General features: G+C 40.5%; 1 protein-coding gene across 2 annotated transcripts in view; it reads right to left on the minus strand.

The window, feature by feature from the left end:
* The window catches only part of LOC138947328 (mucin-5B-like), a 224,037-nt gene that overhangs the window by 116,211 nt on the left and 87,826 nt on the right, over positions 1-20,000 (minus strand). For both annotated transcript variants that reach the window (XM_070318774.1, XM_070318775.1), the window contains exons 30-33: positions 17,202-17,399; positions 15,998-16,039; positions 15,163-15,298; positions 1,174-1,304 (exon numbers count right to left, since the gene is read on the minus strand). In XM_070318774.1, the coding sequence (XP_070174875.1) occupies positions 1,174-1,304; positions 15,163-15,298; positions 15,998-16,039; positions 17,202-17,399 (507 nt within the window). The remainder of the gene's footprint in view (positions 1-1,173; positions 1,305-15,162; positions 15,299-15,997; positions 16,040-17,201; positions 17,400-20,000) is intronic.

Below are 20,000 nucleotides of genomic sequence, written 5' to 3' on the forward strand. Positions count from 1 at the left end.
AGTGGAATTTTACGTGTATGACCGTTTTTACCCCGCCATTTAGGCAGCCATACGCCGCTTTCGGAGGAAGCATGCTGGATATTTTCGTGTTTCTATGATCTTTTCCGTGCGCACTTGGTCTTGTGCTTGCGTGTACACACGAAGGGGGATAAGCCACTAGCAGGTCTGCACATAAGTTGACCTGGGAGATCGGAAAAATCTCCACACTTAACCCACCAGGCGGCCGCGGCCGGGATTCGAACCCTCGACTAAGAGGCCGACGTCTTACCACCCCGCCACAGCGCCCGTCTTTGATTACTTCGATCTTCCATACGCAAATCAAAAGCTTTGAAATGCAGAAACAGGAATAAAACACAAGAATTAAGAAAAAATAAATACAAGAGTTAAGAGTTCAGAAAAGAAAGAAAAATTAAACAAAATGAAACAAAGGTTTAGTTTGCTAGAGATTAGAAGCTGTGATCGGACAAACCGACTGAATTCGCAACAAGTGTGCATGCATGCTCAAACAAGTTCAAAATGGTTAAGCGCTTCAAAGCGAAAAGTTACAGCATGCTTTACCCGGTATTCCTTATGCCGTTCACTCCCTTTTACCTCATATTGAAATTTAAAAGGACGCGTTTGCCCATATATATAAGGAACACAAATTGCAGTCAAAGGGTGTATTAAAAATGTATATATAATTTGAAAAGCAACACTTTCAACTGGTATCATTTTAAGAGATGGTGGTATTAAACTGTGAAATGACGTCGTTTAAAAATACGTTACTTTTTGGTGTGCTTCTAAATGGAGCTATGAACAAATCTCCGTTTTGCAAGACCAGTTGGGCAATGATGCAATGACAATGATTACAGAGTCGAAGAATTTTACATGAGTAAAAGCTGCTTCATATAGTCTACAACCTGACGTTGGACATGAATTCAAAAGTGGGGGGGGGGGGGGGGGGGGGGGCGGGGCTGGAGGAGCGGTTCAAACGAGATTAATACGGCTGCTGTGTCCTACTTTTTAAGGAAGATCACAACAATAGAGTGTATATTATAGGTGATTCTTATTTAGGACCTACCAAGCACAAATAAAACTTCTTTGCAAGAAAACAAGCTAGTCATCAGCATGAAACAAAATTTGGTCGATAATTATTCAGTTCCCTTCTTTCTTTAGCTGAGGCAGAATACTTACTAGCGGAGTACTTGAGGCCCCACCCGTTGAACGCTCTACTGGAGAACGACAGTGTTCCACCTGAATTCCAGTTGAAGTCTTTTGCGGTGCCCGTCTTGTAATACAGACCAATTCTGATAAAAGCTAGATTCCTGCAACAAATGTAGTGATTAAGACACTACCGTTTTCAAAAAGCTGAAACAAAGTGCAGGAGTCAAACCAACGAAAGAATACACACAATATGTACAGTTTGTCCAACATATTGCATCAGTGGAGATCTCCCTAGGGACGTTTAAGTATGACTGGATCGATTAGGCTACTGAATGCTAATAGAAACGTTCACCTCTCGAAATCGTTCAACGTGGAATAAGTAATGATTTATATAGAGCTTGAACAATGACCACGAGTTGATTACTGGAAAATAAACCACGAGTGGGTATTTGCAGCCGCTTGGTAATTCACGAGTGTGCGGAGCACACGAGTGAATTACCAAGCGGCTGCAAATACCCACGAGTGGTTTATTTTCCAGTAATCAACGAGTTGTCATTGTTTAAGCTATTTATACAACGAACAACACGGGTCGAACATGCAGTCATGCAGACGACATTTTGTACGCAATTTCATTTCAGCCTATCACTCAGAGTGTCAAATGCGCGTCATTCAAATAGTCCCTATTCTTTTACTTTATTCTTAGTCTCCAACTCGTCGGCATTATACTTGTCTCGTCTAAATATCGGACCCCATTGCTACGATTAAAACACAATAGCGTTTATATAGCTATTCTGACATTACATTCTGTGTTAAAATCATTGTCAGCAGCAAGGACCAGAATGGTCCATGTCCGGTTGATTGCAGACGACGGTTCCCTTTCCGCATGAAGCCACGGAAATAACCGAACATTGAAAAAACTCACGGACATGTATTACGGAGAAAACTCGGGATAACCGGATGTTTAGCATTACGTCAATATGCTGGGAATCATATGACGTCATGACGTATCATGCTTGCCTACGTAGATTGTATACATGTTCGAAAGTCTGACTTCTGTTGGGAATTCGCGTGGTGAAGACTGCGGTAAATCTGTAGATGATAAGAGAACAAGGATTGTCTCAGAAGAAACGACTAAATGTTTCAGACCGGTAACTTCATTTCAACATTGCACTATATAATGGACGTTCTATGTGACAGGACTCGAGGAGAGTTTGCTGATTTTGTGTTAAACATTGGAGAGATCGTCTGCTAGAATCAGAGATAGGTCGCTTCAGATTGCAGCTTCTGGAAATTTGCAAGGTTTGTTGCCTGTTACAGAACTGGATTTTACACATAATGTATGTCATGTACAGTAAGCAACAACAAAAACACACAAAAAGCAAATGGCATCGTCTGTCGACTAGTCATGCATGCACGTCAGCCATTGTTGTTACAGTTTTGAGTCAACATTGTACGTATTCTTCCGCAACAGGGTCCAATCGTCTGGGTTTGAAATGTTCTAAAAATAAATTCTAGTGTTGATTATTTTTTAGCCCTCTTTATTCTTACTTCGAATAATCCACGTGTGATTTTTGGGTTTAATCAAAGTAGTTCGTTCTAATTTCTCACTTGTCTAAAAATAATCAACTAGATTTAATCCACCCCTCGGTTGCATTGCAGGAGTTGTATAAATATCGATTAAACATTGCATTTCCCTGCTAGCCGCCGAAATATGATTTTAATTCGAAATGCGATGTCAGAGTCCGACTTAAAATCGTATTTAGGCGGCTAGCCGAGACTACAAAAGAATGCATGTTTGCGTGCGTTCAATCGCAAAATATTACAAGTCGCGTAAGGCGAAAATACAACATTTAGTCAAGCTCAGTCGAACTCACAGAATGAAACTGAACGCATTGCATTTTTTCCGCAAGACCGTTCACTCGTAGCATCGTCTGTCCACCGCTCGTGGCAAAGGCAGTGAAATTAACAATCCAGAAAAGCGCGGTAGCGGTTGCGCTGAGGAGGATAGCTTGCTTTTCTATATCTCTATTCTTTTTAACTCTCTGAACGTGTTTTTAATCCAAACATATTATATCTATATGTTTTTGGAATCAGGAACGGACAAGGAATAAGATGAAATTGTTTTTAAATCGATTTCGAAAATTTAATTTTAATCATAATTTTTATATTTTTAATCTTTAGAGCTTGTTTTTAATCCAAATATAACATATTTATATGTTTTTGGAATCAGAAAATGATGAAGAATAATATGAACGTAAATTTGGATCGTTTTATAAAAAAACATTTTAATTGTGCTTTTAGTTATGCGCCATAGAAATCTCCTTAATAAATAAATAAATAAATTACAATTGTCAGATTTTTAACGACCAAAGTCATAATTAAATTTTAACCCACCAAGCTGAAATGCAATACCAAAGTCCGGCCTTTGTCGAAGATTGCCTTACAAAAATTTCAATCAATTTGATTGAAAAATGAGGGTGTGACAGTGCTGCCTCAACTTTTACAAAAAGTCGGATATGACGTCATCAAAGACATTTATCAAAAAAATGAGAAAAAAAAAGTCCGGGGATATCATACCCAGGAACTCTCATGTAAAATTTCATAAAGATCGGTCCAGTAGTTTACTCTGAATCGCTCAAAACACACACACACACACACACACACACACACACACACACACACACACACACACACACACACACACATACACCACGACCCTCGTCTCGATTCCCCCTCTATGTTAAAACATTTAGTCAAAACTTGAGTAAATGTAAAAAGGAATTCTAACTAAAATCGATCGATACATTACAGATATTTGTACTTTTGACTAACATATGACATTCTGAACAGATCTTGACCGATTTTATAGACCTATCTCGGAGGAACTCTGAGTGTCTCGATATGTGTAAAATATCATATTTTGGTCAAAAATACAAAAAACAGTTATGTATCGATCGATTTTTTTCTATAATACTAAATTGAAATCTCAGATCATGCATACGGCTGGTCTTGACCTATTTTTGGATCTAAATTTAGATCAAATAGATCACCACATCATGCACAAAAAGACACGTCACTAGCAAACTATATGATAATATCATACGTCATCATGAGTTTGTGTAAAACAAAATCGAGGCCGGATTCACTCTGTTGAATCGAACTCCGACCAAACACCACGTAATAAGTAGGTTGATTTATGCACTCGCGTGAACAAGAAACTGTCGAGCTTCACAGATGTCGTCGTTGGGTAGTTTTGGGTTTGTTTTACTACCATAGGAGGATTTTTGAACTGTAAATGCACTCAGCTGCAACAAAAACGCAAAACGAAGGCTGTGAGCTGCACTGTGCCTTTAAGACTTGGGTTAATTCTTCAGTTTCCATGACGAGAATTCATGAGCGTGAGCGAGAGACGGACCTCACACGGAAGAGACGTGACGATGGTGGAGAGAGAGACCACATCGGCGCAGATGGCTGGACGGAAGAGTCTCCATCATCACCGGTCGTAGAGACGACGGTTATTTTCGTTAATGGCGAAAGTGTTTCTCGGGGAGAAACGTGAAAGGTGAAAGTGTTTCTCGGGGAGAAACGTGAAGGGTGCATGTTGGCATCTAAAAGGAGAGTTTCTGGGAATTCATCGTCTACGTGGTTTCAGCGACACAAGGAGGTTTCTTTCTTTATTTGGTGTTTAACGTCGTTTTCAACCACGAAGGTTATATCGCGACGGGGAAAGGGGGGAGATGGGATAGGGGAAAGGGGGGGAGATGGGATAGAGCCACTTGCCAAGTGTTTCTTGTTCACAAAAGCACCAATCAAAAAATCGCTCCAGGGGCCTGCAACGCAGTACAATACATGACCCTACTGGGAGGGGTAACAGGGGTGCATGAACACTCCGCGCACTTTCCCAATTTTGAAGCTTCCGCGCATGTGAAACTCCCGCGCGTGGTGTATATGTAAGATGCGCGCGTGTTTTAGCAAAATGTGATGTGAAACTAGCGCGCGTGTCTTTGCTCGGTCAAATGTGAGACATTGAGACATTAACAACTGACACTTGTATATCCATGAAAACTGACACTTGTATATCTATATATTGAACACGTCTTTATTACACAGACAAGTCGATAAAAACGAATGAAGACTTAAACCATGCGTATAAGAATATTTTGTTCACTTATTATATAACAGAAATTACAGAAATTTCGGGTGTCTGGTATCACAGTCACAGAGACTGCAGCAAAGGTACAAGAGGGGGGAAGTCACAGCATGGCCGGCAAATTTTTCCAGGCCATGGACTTGACGTATTCCTTCCTGTCGATTTCCCCCGTGTTGTATCGTTGCTGCAGTCTCCCCAGTTCCAGCAGTTTCTGCCTTCGTTGCGGCCTCGGCCGCGTGTGTCCCTGTCCACTGAGTGGTTAGTGAACAGTCAATGAGCAGTCAGTGAAAAGTGCTAACCGTAGGGACTGTGAGTACGCGCGCAAGTTGTATGAGCCGAACCAGTAATTCGGAAGTTACAACCCGATATTGCGCGGAGCATACATGTATTTTACAAGCGCGGAATTTACATATGCGCGGAAATTACCGGCTGCGCCACACACTGCTTGACCAAAATCCCCACAAACATTGACCACATTCTACACAAGAACCACTTAACAAGGGTAAAAGGAGAAACAGAATCCGTTAGTCGCCTCACACGACATGCGGGGTGCAGAGAAATACGGATGTGGAAAAGAAGACTTTTGGTAAGTGAAATAAAGGTGATGGATCCAGTCAGGTAGAAATAAGACAACAAGAAAAGAATTGGAAAACTGCAGGGAACTGTAGGGAGAGTTTTCTTGGAAGGAAATATAGGTGAAAGGACTGGTAAGGCAGAAATAAGACAAAAGAAGAGAAGAAACAGAACCGTTAGTCGCCTCTTACGACATGCTGGGTAGCATCGGGTAAATTCTTTCTAGTCCCAACCAATATGGGACTCCCCCTAACCCGCGGGGGGTGGCACAAGGAGGTATTCTTTCTAGTCCCAACCAATATGGGACTCCCCCTAACCCGCGGGGGGTGGCACAAGGAGGTGTAAATGACGACATATAGTGAGCCGTGTTACGAACTCGTGAGTGTCTGTCAACACTTTACCTTGTGCAGTAATTAATTATTGAAATAATTTCTTTTAATCATTAATCCCGTGTGTGGAGTGAGTGTAGAGAGATTGTAAGAACGGTGTGGACGAGAACCCCCCGCGGGTTAGAGGGAGTCCCATATTGGTTGGGACGAGAAAGAATTTACCCGATGCTACCCAGCATGTCGTAAGAGGCGACTAACGGTTCTGTTTCTCCTTTTACCCTTGTTAAGTGTTTCTTGTATAGAATATAGTCAATATTTGTAAAGATTTTAGTCAAGCAGTATGTAAGAAATGTTAAGTCCTTTGTACTGGAAACTTGCATTCTCCCAGTAAGGTCATATATTGTACTACGTTGCAAGGCCCTGGAGCAATTTTTTGATTAGTGTTTTTGTGAACAAGAAACAATTAACAAGTGGCTCTATCCCATCTCCCCCCTTTCCCCTATTCCATCTCCCCCCTTTCCCCGTCGCGATATAACCTTGAATGGTTGAAAACGACGTTAAACACCAAATAAATAAAGAAAGAAAGTGTGGACGAGAAGTTGTTTGGTATTGATGTTGTTTTCTTTAGGTGAAGAATTGTGTTATATTTTGTGTGAGGAAATATTAAGTCTGCATCTTCCCAAAATTCTGTGTTGGAGTGTTTTAGTGTGAAGATTGAAGTCAGTGTAATAAGATAGGGCAGAACACGTATACAGAAAAGTAACACTTCATTAACACTAAAATCCACTTCATGACATACACATAAAGGGGGTTAAGTCACTAGCAGGAGTGGTATTCAAGAAGAAAAGGAATTTGAGGTGGTTTCAGATTCTGAAGCCGTTTTAGCTACTACGCTTTAACTTCCGATTTTAACTGGCATTCATGAGTCCCCCTCCGAACGCTGTTAGCTAACAAGGTTGTCTATTTATAAACCACAGGGTTTCCCTCACTTCCTGTTCAGTGCGCACGTGCAGTAGGTCTTATCCGCCTTCATTGCTTTTATTCCGCGAACGAACACGTGTGCATTACATTTACGGAACATCCATCGGACAAGCGAAAGCGCAGGCACACGAGGAAGAGATGGAGGGGAAGAGGAAGCGAAGTGCTAACTTTCTTTATTTGGTGTTTAACGTCGTTTTCAACCACGAAGGTTATATCGTGACGAAAGTGCTAACTGGACTGACAGCGAAACGCGGACGAAATACGAGATACTGCTCGCGAAAGATTTCAACCGATGCTCGATCATACCGGCTTGTGGTGAAAACGTGCTAGCGTCTTCTTCCATGCATTACAGTGTCCATTATAAGCTGATTTCGTGGCCGAACGGTTCTCACATTCGCCTGATGCGTGATTGAGTCGAGTTCAAATCTCCATCTGTCCGTAATTTTTTTTACTCTTTGGCATTTGTTTATTTGTGTTTATTTTCTTCATGTGCAAAAGAGTACGTTATAATAGCAAATTGATTTAAAAAAAAAATGTAGGCAGGAATGTGATTTTGTTTTGTTTTTTGGGTTACCATGATATTAATTTATTGATAAAGTTTGATAACTTAAACATGTAAACATTTGATTTTAAAAAAATATGAAGAAGGATGCTCCCTGCTTAAAAAAACAAAGGTAAGAGAGACGAAAAAAACCACTAAAACTTTCTGTACAAATCTACATCGTCATATTTATCCTAAGGATGAATGCGATCCCGGAAAATACGGTTTCTTCTCAGATTTCTTCTCTCGGCATATTCCAACACTATGATCATGAAGGCCCCCATCTTGAATCACGAAGATAACACGGTGTTAGCGATTGTAGAGACGAGGGGTAGGTCCTGTAACTGTGAAGGCGTCACGTGACTTTGGCGGGTCACAACGGGCTTTCGTGAATGCCGATTAGCGCGACTTACAGCTCAAACAGCGCCACCATGCGGCCAAGTGGCGCTAAAGAGCTTTCTTGAATACCAGTCCAGGTCTGCACATAAGCTGACCTGGGAGATCAGAAAAATCTCTACTTTTAACCCACCAGGCGGCAGCGACCGGGATTCGAACTCACGACCTCCCGATTAGGAGGCCGACGTCTTACCACCTCGCCACTTGAGAAAGCGAAACAGAACACAAGTCTACAACCTGTACTAAGCGCACTGGAAGTGTGTGACGTTTTAAAGTTTCAACTTCGAAGACGTTTGAGACCCTGCTAATTTTCCTTTTTGGATCTGAACTTGAACCTAATGTGACATTGAAGTTTAATGAGGGTATGGTCTTGAGTTTAGGATAGCAGAATGCTCCTCTTTCAGTTTAGTCTAAAAGCGATATTGTCAGTGAAGACTTTATTTTTTAATTGGGTGGTGCTGTAAGGCCCTGTAGCCCAGGTGGTGGAGCACTAGATTTGTGATTCTTGGGTCACAGGTTCGAATCCAGGCCGGCACGTACGCCTGTAGGTCTAAAAGTGATATTATCAGTGTAGACCGTTTTTAATCGGATGTCTTTGCAGGTCTAAAAGTAATATTATCAGTGTAGACCGTTTTTAATCGAATGTCTTTGCAGGTCTAAAAGTATACTGTTCAAAAAACGAAACGCATAGCTTGTAATATTTGGTTAATTTAGTTATATGGCTACAAGGATATCCACCAAACTGCAGAAAATGTTTATCTTTTTGTTTATGTTTATACCTTTCGTCCATTGCCACAAGTGAGCTCTGCACGTGACGCATGCGTTATCAGTGGCTACAATGTCAAAATTGCTCATTTGGCATGACCACTCGTCATGCTTCAGTGTAATCTCGTGAATCTCGGGGAATATTGAGCTCTCACCATGTCTTCCAAAACCCATAAAAGCGGATTGTTCGCCACAAAGAAATCAGACGACAATTCAGCGACGAAAGATGGCCCGATTGAGCAGAGAAGACCGCCAAATTGCATTGGGTCGTTTTCAAGCAGGCCAAAGTGAAAGTGCAATCGCCAGGCACTTCCACGTGTCCCAGAGCACCATCAGTAGACTGTGGGTCAGGTTTCAAGCCACTGGCTCCGTTGCTGACTTGCCACGAGCGGGAAGACCAAGGGCGACAACTGCTGCTCACGACCGCTTCATACGGCTCCGCCACCTCCGGAATCGTTTCCTGTCGGCCTCATCTTCTGTCCAGACTCTCCCCGGGCCACACCGATTATCGGACCAGACCGTGCGGAACCGCCTGCATGAAGCTGGTTTGAGAGCTCGCAGACCTCACAGAGGAGCTGTCCTCACCCGCCGCCATCGCCAGAACCGAGTGCAGTGGGGCAGCCAGCACCTTTGCTGGACCGTCCGGAATCACTGGAGACACGTGTGGTTCAGCGACGAGTCCTACTTCCTGCTCCAGCGACATGATGGTCGGAGGAGGGTCTACCGGAGAGTAAACGAACGTTACGCGCCCAACTGTGTGGATGAGGCACCCGTTCATTGTGGTGGAGGCGTCATGGTGTGGGGGGCGATCAATACCGCTGGAAGGAGCACCCTGGTGCACGTCCAAGGGCGCATAACTGCCCAGCGATACGTGGAGGAAATTCTGCGCCCACACGCCCTTCCTCTTCTGGCTGACCAGGATGCCATATTCCAGCAGGACAACGCTCGCCCGCACACAGCACGACTCACCACCCAGTTCCTCACCGACCACCATGTCCAGGTGCTTCCCTGGCCATCCACGTCGCCAGACATGAACCCGATAGAACACCTCTGGGATGAATTGGACAGACGTGTGCGCAGGCGAGAAGAAGCGCCGGCAAATCACCGCGATCTATTGCAGGCACTTCAGTAGGAGTGGGACACCATCCCACAGCAAGATATCCGGCATCTGATCCAGTCCATGCCCAGAAGGTGCCGGGCAGTTGTTGCTGCTCAAGGCAGTCACACCCCCTACTGACGTGATATTATCAGTGTAGACCGTTTTTAATCGGATGTCTTTGCAGGTCTAAAAGTGATATTGTCAGTGCAGACCGTTTTTAATCGGATGTCTTTGCAGGTCTAAAAGTGATATTATCAGTGTAGACCGTTTTTAATCCGATGTCTTTGCAGGTCTAAAAGTGATATTGTCAGTGCAGACCGTTTTTATTCGGATGTCTGTGCAGGTCTAAAAGTGATATTGTCAGTGTAGACCGTTTTTAATCGGATGTCTTTGCAGGTCTAAAAGTGATATCAGTGCAGACCGTTTTTAATCGGATGTCTGTGCAGGTCTAAAAGTGATATTGTCAGTGTAGACCGTTTTTAATCGGATGTCTTTGCAGGTCTAAAAGTAATATCAGTGTAGACCGTTTTTAATCGGATGTCTTTGCAGGTCTAAAAGTAATATTATCAGTGTAGACCGTTTTTAATCGGATGTCTCTGCAGGTCTAAAAGTGATATTATCAGTGTAGACCGTTTTTAATCCGATGTCTTTGCAGGTCTAAAAGTGATATTGTCAGTGTAGACCGTTTTTAATCGGATGTCTTTCCAGGTATAAAAGTGATATTATCAGTGTAGACCGTTTTTAATCGGATGTCTGTCCAGGTCTAAAAGTGATATTATCAGTGTAGACCGTTTTTAATCGAATGTCTTTGCAGGTCTAAAAGTGATATTATCAGTGTAGACCGTTTTTAATCGGATGTCTTTGCAGGTCTAAAAGTGATATTATCAGTGTAGACCGTTTTTAATCGGATGTCTTTCTAAGTCTAAAAGTGATATTATCAGTGTAGACCGTTTTTAATCGGATGTCTTTGCAGGTCTAAAAGTGATATTATCAGTGCAGACCGTTTTTAATCGGATGTCTTTGCAGGTCTAAAAGTGATATTATCAGTGCAGATCGTTTTTAATCGGATGTCTTTGCAGGTCTAAAAGTGATATTATCAGTGCAGACCGTTTTTAATCGGATGTCTTTGCAGGTCTAAAAGTAATATTATCAGTGTAGACCGTTTTTAATCGGATGTCTTTGCAGGTCTAAAAGTAATATTATCAGTGTAGACCGTTTTTAATCGAATGTCTTTGCAGGTCTAAAAGTGATATTATCAGTGTAGACCGTTTTTAATCGGATGGCTTTCTAAGTCTAAAAGTGATATTATCAGCGAAGACCGTTTTTAATCGGATGTCTTTCTAAGTCTAAAAGTGATCTTGTCAGCGAAGACCGTTTTTAATCGGATGTCTTTGCAGGTCTAAAAGTGATATCAGTGCAGACCGTTTTTAATCGGATGTCTGTGCAGGTCTAAAAGTGATTTTGTCAGTGTAGACCGTTTTTAATCGGATGTCTTTGCAGGTCTAAAAGTAATATTATCAGTGTAGACCGTTTTTAATCGGATGTCTTTGCAGGTCTAAAAGTGATATTATCAGTGTAGACCGTTTTTAATCGGATGTCTCTGCAGGTCTAAAAGTGATATTATCAGTGTAGACCGTTTTTAATCCGATGTCTTTGCAGGTCTAAAAGTGATATTGTCAGTGTAGACCGTTTTTAATCGGATGTCTTTCCAGGTATAAAAGTGATATTATCAGTGTAGACCGTTTTTAATCGGATGTCTGTCCAGGTCTAAAAGTGATATTATCAGTGTAGACCGTTTTTAATCGAATGTCTTTGCAGGTCTAAAAGTGATATTATCAGTGTAGACCGTTTTTAATCGGATGTCTTTGCAGGTCTAAAAGTGATATTATCAGTGTAGACCGTTTTTAATCGGATGTCTTTCTAAGTCTAAAAGTGATATTATCAGTGTAGACCGTTTTTAATCGGATGTCTTTGCAGGTCTAAAAGTGATATTATCAGTGCAGACCGTTTTTAATCGGATGTCTTTGCAGGTCTAAAAGTGATATTATCAGTGCAGACCGTTTTTAATCGGATGTCTTTGCAGGTCTAAAAGTGATATTATCAGTGCAGACCGTTTTTAATCGGATGTCTTTGCAGGTCTAAAAGTAATATTATCAGTGTAGACCGTTTTTAATCGGATGTCTTTGCAGGTCTAAAAGTAATATTATCAGTGTAGACCGTTTTTAATCGAATGTCTTTGCAGGTCTAAAAGTGATATTATCAGTGTAGACCGTTTTTAATCGGATGGCTTTCTAAGTCTAAAAGTGATATTATCAGCGAAGACCGTTTTTAATCGGATGTCTTTCTAAGTCTAAAAGTGATCTTGTCAGCGAAGACCGTTTTTAATCGGATGTCTTTCTAAGTCTAAAAGTGATATTGTCAGTGTAGACCGTTTTTAATCGGATGTCTTTCTAAGTCTAAAAGTGGTATTGTCAGCGAAGACCGTTTTTAATCGGATGTCTTTCTAAGTCTAAAAGTGATTGTCAGTGTAGACCGTTTTTAATCGGATGTCTTTGCAGGTCTAAAAGTAATATTATCAGTGTAGACCGTTTTTAATCGAATGTCTTTGCAGGTCTAAAAGTGATATTATCAGTGTAGACCGTTTTTAATCGAATGTCTTTGCGGTCTAAAAGTGATATTATCAGTGTAGACCGTTTTTAATCGAATGTCTTTGCAGGTCTAAAAGTAATATTATCAGTGTAGACCGTTTTTAATCGGATGTCTTTGCAGGTCTAAAAGTGATATTATCAGTGTAGACCGTTTTTAATCGAATGTCTTTGCAGGTCTAAAAGTGATATTATCAGTGTAGACCGTTTTTAATCGGATGTCTTTGCAGGTCTAAAAGTGATATTATCAGTGTAGACCGTTTTTAATCGAATGTCTTTGCAGGTCTAAAAGTGATATTATCAGTGTAGACCGTTTTTAATCGGATGTCTTTGCAGGTCTAAAAGTGATATTATCAGTGTAGACTTTTTTAATCGAATGTCTTTGCAGGTCTAAAAGTGATATTATCAGTGTAGACCGTTTTTAATCGAATGTCTTTGCAGGTCTAAAAGTGATATTATCAGTGTAGACCGTTTTAATCGGATGTCTTTGCAGGTCTAAAAGTGATAATATCAGTGCAGACCGTTTTTAATCGGATGTCTTTGCAGGTCTAAAAGTGATATTATCAGTGCAGACCGTTTTTAATCGGATGTCTTTGCAGGTCTAAAAGTGATATTATCAGTGCAGACCGTTTTTAATCGGATGTCTTTGCAGGTCTAAAAGTAATATTATCAGTGTAGACCGTTTTTAATCGGATGTCTTTGCAGGTCTAAAAGTAATATTATCAGTGTGGACCGTTTTTAATCGAATGTCTTTGCAGGTCTAAAAGTGATATTATCAGTGTAGACCGTTTTTAATCGGATGGCTTTCTAAGTCTAAAAGTGATATTATCAGCGATGACCGTTTTTAATCGGATGTCTTTCTAAGTCTAAAAGTGATCTTGTCAGCGAAGACCGTTTTTAATCGGATGTCTTTCTAAGTCTAAAAGTGATATTGTCAGTGTAGACCGTTTTTAATCGGATGTCTTTATAAGTCTAAAAGTGGTATTGTCAGCGAAGACCGTTTTTAATCGGATGTCTTTCTAAGTCTAAAAGTGATTGTCAGTGTAGACCGTTTTTAATCGGATGTCTTTGCAGGTCTAAAAGTGATATTATCAGTGTAGACCGTTTTTAATCGAATGTCTTTGCGGTCTAAAAGTGATATTATCAGTGTAGACCGTTTTTAATCGAATGTCTTTGCAGGTCTAAAAGTAATATTATCAGTGTAGACCGTTTTTATTCGAATGTCTTTGCAGGTCTAAAAGTGATATTATCAGTGCAGACCGTTTTTAATCGGATGTCTTTGCAGGTCTAAAAGTAATATTATCAGTATAGACCGTTTTTAATCGGATGTCTTTGCAGGTCTAAAAGTGATATTATCAGTGTAGACCGTTTTTAATCGAATGTCTTTGCAGGTCTAAAAGTGATATTATCAGTGTAGACCGTTTTTAATCGGATGTCTTTGCAGGTCTAAAAGTGATATTATCAGTGTAGACTGTTTTTAATCGAATGTCTTTGCAGGTCTAAAAGTGATATTATCAGTGTAGACCGTTTTTAATCGAATGTCTTTGCAGGTCTAAAAGTGATATTATCAGTGTAGACCGTTTTAATCGGATGTCTTTGCAGGTCTAAAAGTAATATAATCAGTGTAGACCGTTTTTAATCGGATGTCTTTGCAGGTCTAAAGGTGATATTGTCAGTGTAGACCGTTTTTAATCGGATGTCTTTGCAGGTCTAAAAGTGATATTATCAGTGTAGACTGTTTTAATCGAATGTCTTTGCAGGTCTAAAAGTGATATTATCAGTGTAGACCGTTTTTAATCGGATGTCTTTGCAGGTCTAAAAGTGATATTATCAGTGTAGACCGTTTTTAATCGGATGTCTGTCCAGGTCTAAAAGTGATATTATCAGTGTAGACCGTTTTTAATCGAATGTCTTTGCAGGTCTAAAAGTGATATTATCAGTGTAGACCGTTTTTAATCGGATGTCTTTGCAGGTCTAAAAGTGATATTATCAGTGTAGACCGTTTTTAATCGGATGTCTTTCTAAGTCTAAAAGTGATATTATCAGTGCAGACCGTTTTTAATCGGATGTCTTTGCAGGTCTAAAAGTAATATTATCAGTATAGACCGTTTTTAATCGGATGTCTTTGCAGGTCTAAAAGTTATATAATCAGTGTAGACCGTTTTTAATCGGATGTCTTTGCAGGTCTAAAAGTGATATTATCAGTGTAGACCGTTTTTATTCGGATGTCTTTGCAGGTCTAAAAGTGATATTATCAGTGTAGACCGTTTTTAATCGGATGTCTTTGCAGGTCTAAAAGTGATATTATTAGTGTAGACCGTTTTTAATCGGATGTATTTGCAGGTCTAAAAGTGATATTATCAGTGTAGACCGTTTTTAATCGGATGTCTTTGCAGGTCTAATTACTAATACTCTCCTGATTGCTCTGTTGAGTCAGAAATAGCATTTATCATACTGCAAAGGACAAATGAAAATAATCCTGGCAACCATCAAATGCCGCATAAGCTGACGCCAAACATATCACAAGCAGATTTTCTCACCTTGCTTTTTGGAAGTTAACCAGCTTGGTGTTTTGTTCCTTGGTTCTGGGTTCGGGCAACATACCACCTTGTTTGGCACACTGAGCTCTCGCAGTCCAGTAGTTACTCTTGAGGTTGACCTGGAAGTACTCGGTCTCTGCAAGAAAGACTGCTGTTAGAACACAGATGCGCACTCACTCACTCTCTCTCTCTCTCTCTCTCTCTCTCTCTCTCTCTCTCTCTCTCTCTCTCTCTCTCTCTCTCTCTCTCTCTCTCTCTCTCTCTCTCTCTTCACACACACACACACACACACATCCTCGAGAATGTTATTATTGAGAGAGAGAGAGAGAGAGAGAGAGAGAGAGAGAGAGAGAGAGAGAGAGAGAGAGAGAGAGAGAGAGAGAGAGAGAGAAACTTTATTACATAAAGATAAAGGTTTTAGGCTTAGCCTAATCTTCCAACCTGTCCTTGGAACATAATTATACAGAGAATATTTGTAAACGTAAGCAAATGACTATACACACACACACACACACACACACACACACACACACACACACACACACACACACACACAGAGAGAGACAGAGACAGACAGACAGACACAGAGAGAGAGAGAGAGAGAGAAAGAGAGACACTGAGAGACGGATCGGAGTGAGTGAGTGAGTGAGTGAGTGAGTGAGTGAGTGAGAAACAGATAGGCAGACAGAGGCAGAGACACAGACAGACAGACAGACAGACAGACAGACAGACAGACAGACATACTGACACACACACACACACACACACACACACACACACACACACACACACACCGGACAGGGAGTTCAAAACTAAAGAAGCAAAGAGTCTGTACCTTTCTTCTCTGTTGGTTCCACCTCTTCCTTGTCAGGGTTGGCTGTGAACGACAACATTTAGAAAATCATTGAGCAACAACAGTCTCAGAAACGGACCCTTCACAAAACGATATACTGTACTGCTGCAACACCCAGAACCCACTCGCTTAATTGAAAGTTCTGTCCTTCTCGAATAAACTAAGCAGGGTTTCACTTGAAGGGGGCTCGTACCTCGCGTAAAAGCCTGAACAGATCTGCGGTTTTGAACGTGATTTCTTGCACAAGGAAAGGAGTCTAAGAACAGTGAGACTGCTAACGTTCCAACATTCAGTTGAGTAGACAGACAGACAAATGCTTGTAATACAAATATGAAACTCCCTTGCAAGATGCTGACGTGGCAGTTTTTGCAAGCGCCTTTCGTCGACAAGTTTGCATCGTGCAAGTGAGTTTCGTTGACACATGTTAGATAAGTTCATTATCAGTATCATGCGTGTTTGTCTGTATGTTTACCTAAAAGACAACTAGGTCGACGATCTGTAAATGTAACTTTTGTTGTTGTCATAAATTAATCGTTCCAATAACCTACTGTTCTTGTTTTTTTATTTAAAATTTTGGAAAGTTAGCAGACTAACCGTTTTTTTATTTTAATTTTATTTCCTTCGTTTGTAAGATATCACGTTACAAACCACACAACTGTTCAGAGGTTTACGCGAGACAAGAGCATCCTGCAAGTGAAACACTTCAGGCTCTTACGCGGGATAAAAGCATGCTTCAAGTCTGATCCATGCTAGAAATTTAGTCTGGGAGCTTCCTGTGCAGAGTGTTGATGTTGCTGAACTAATTATGCTTCGGACCCCTGTAATAATCGGCTTCATTGTGGCTGAAGAAAAATGCCCACTCTGCACAAAATGTAGCCACGCTGGAAAGAGTTCTGACTCGCTTTGCTGCAAGAAAAAAAGCTTTCTTTCGTATCTCTCACAAACACACACACACACACACACACACACACACACACACGAGCGCGCCCCCCGCTCCCCATAAACACACATCCCCACACCCTACCCACCACCCACTCACACAAACAAGTCCCCCACCCCATTAACACCCCCTCACTACCCCCCCCCCCCCACCCATCACGCACACACACATAGAGTTCCACAAAAGTATAAAAAAAACTCTCTCGCATGGGCAATATAAACACACCGCATACACAGGCGTGCTTACCATATTCGCAGATGGCTGCGTAGGTGGTGAGGCAGTTTTGTTGGACAGCCTGGATCCCGTTCTTCTCGGTGTAGTAGCATCCTAGAACAGTGTTCTGATTGGACACCACCTTGTAAGCTGACTTGTCCAGGGAGGTGGGGAGGGCAGCTACACGCTGGTTGGCCCCCACGGTGGTGGTGTCTCCTGCCACCCAGTACTCTGCACGCCACCAATCACTTCATTGTATTTCACACGTCAACTGATGTACGGATCGGCTATTGCCTTATCCCCCAGGGGTCCCCACGGACGCCCGTCCTAGAGGGTCCCGGGACCCCCGCTTTTAATGCTTAGAGGGTCCATGGACCCCCTCAGCGGAGTTTTAGAGGGTCTCAAGTGTCCCGGATCCCAAAAACCCCTGTGTACATATATAACGCATTGTGATCGCGAATAACGTGATATGAAGTTGGTTTTTTATCACCAGAATATTCGAGGAGGACATTTTATTCATACTTTGTTCAATGCAAAACACACGCACACTTTCAACTTGACTTCTGATCTTTCTTTTGTAATGTTAGCTGACGACTACAGTCTAAAAGGAGTACCTACGGTACGCACCACTTTTTTTTTTTTTAGTGCGTCCCGGGACCCCCTCTATGAATTTATAGTATAGTATGCCTGTATAGGACGCAGGGACGCGCACTATGGGGAGCCCTGTCCCCCTTCGTGTGTACACGCAACCACAAGACCAAGTGCGCACGGAAAAGATCATGTTATCCACGTCAGAGTTCGCTTGGTTACAGAAACACGAAAATACCCAGCATGCTTCCCCCGAAAGCGGCTGCCTAAAAATAAATGGCGGGGTAAAAACGGTTAAATGGCGGGGTAAAAACGGTCATATACGCAAAAGTCGTGGGAGTTTCAGCCCATGAACGAAACAAACAGACATTGAAATGCTGTATATAAAGTCAGGGATTATATTATATGTCTTGTGAAATGTGGTTGTGCTGTATATAAAGTCAGGGATTATATTATATGTCTTGTGAAATGTGGTTGTGCTGTATATAAAGTCAGGGATTATATTATATGTCTTGTGAAATGTGGTTGTGGTGTATATAAAGTCAGGGATTATATTATATGTCTTGTGAAATGTGGTTGTGCTGTATATAAAGTCAGGGATTATATTATATGTCTTGTGAAATGTGGTTGTGGTGTATATAAAGTCAGGGATTATATTATATGTCTTGTGAAATGTGGTTGTGGTGTATATAAAGTCAGGGATTATATTATATGTCTTGTGAAATGTGGTTGTGGTGTATATAAAGTCAGCGATTATATTATATGTCTTGTGAAATGTGGTTGTTGTGTATATAAAGTCAGGGATTATATTATATGTCTTGTGAAATGTGGTTGTGGTGTATATAAAGTCAGGGATTATATTATATGTCTTGTGAAATGTGGTTGTGGTGTATATAAAGTCAGGGATTATATTATATGTCTTGTGAAATGTGGTTGTGGTGTATATAAAGTCAGGGATTATATTATATGTCTTGTGAAATGTGGTTGTGGTGTATATAAAGTTAGGGATTTTATTATATGTCTTGTGAAATGTGGTTGTGGTGTATATAAAGTCAGGGATTTTATTCTATGTCTTGTGAAATGTGGTTGTGCTGTATATAAAGTCAGGGATTATATTATATGTCTTGTGAAATGTGGTTGTGGTGTATATAAAGTCAGGGATTATATTATATGTCTTGTGAAATGTGGTTGTGCTGTATATAAAGTCAGGGATTATATTATATGTCTTGTGAAATGTGGTTGTGGTGTATATAAAGTCAGGGATTTTATTATATGTCTTGTGAAATGTGGTTGTGGTGTATATAAAGTCAGGGATTATATTATATGTCTTGTGAAATGTGGTTGTGGTGTATATAAAGTCAGGGATTTTATTATATGTCTTGTGAAATGTGGTTGTGGTGTATATAAAGTCAGGGATTATATTATATGTCTTGTGAAATGTGGTTGTGCTGTATATAAAGTCAGGGATTATATTATATGTCTTGTGAAATGTGGTTGTGGTGTATATAAAGTCAGGGATTTTATTATATGTCTTGTGAAATGTGGTTGTGGTGTATATAAAGTCAGCGATTTTATTATATGTCTTGTGAAATGTGGTTGTGGTGTATATAAAGTCAGGGATTTTATTATATGTCTTGTGAAATGTGGTTGTGGTGTATATAAAGTCAGGGATTATATTATATGTCTTGTGAAATGTGGTTGTGGTGTATATAAAGTCAGGGATTTTATTATATGTCTTGTGAAATGTGGTTGTGGTGTATATAAAGTCAGGGATTATATTATATGTCTTGTGAAATGTGGTTGTGCTGTATATAAAGTCAGGGATTATATTATATGTCTTGTGAAATGTGGTTGTTGTGTATATAAAGTCAGGGATTTTATTATATGTCTTGTGAAATGTGGTTGTGGTGTATATAAAGTCAGGGATTTTATTATATGTCTTGTGAAATGTGGTTGTGGTGTATATAAAGTCAGGGATTTTATTATATGTCTTGTGAAATGTGGTTGTGGTGTATATAAAGTCAGGGATTTTATTATATGTCTTGTGAAATGTGGTTGTGGTGTATATAAAGTCAGGGATTATATTATATGTCTTGTGAAATGTGGTTGTGGTGTATATAAAGTCAGGGATTGTATTATATGTCTTGTGAAATGTGGTTGTGGTGTATATAAAGTCAGGGATTATATTATATGTCTTGTGAAATGTGGTTGTGGTGTATATAAAGTCAGGGATTATATTATATG

Source organism: Littorina saxatilis, linkage group LG14, assembly GCF_037325665.1.
Source record: "Littorina saxatilis isolate snail1 linkage group LG14, US_GU_Lsax_2.0, whole genome shotgun sequence".
In the NCBI taxonomy this organism is placed as follows: domain Eukaryota; kingdom Metazoa; phylum Mollusca; class Gastropoda; order Littorinimorpha; family Littorinidae; genus Littorina; species Littorina saxatilis.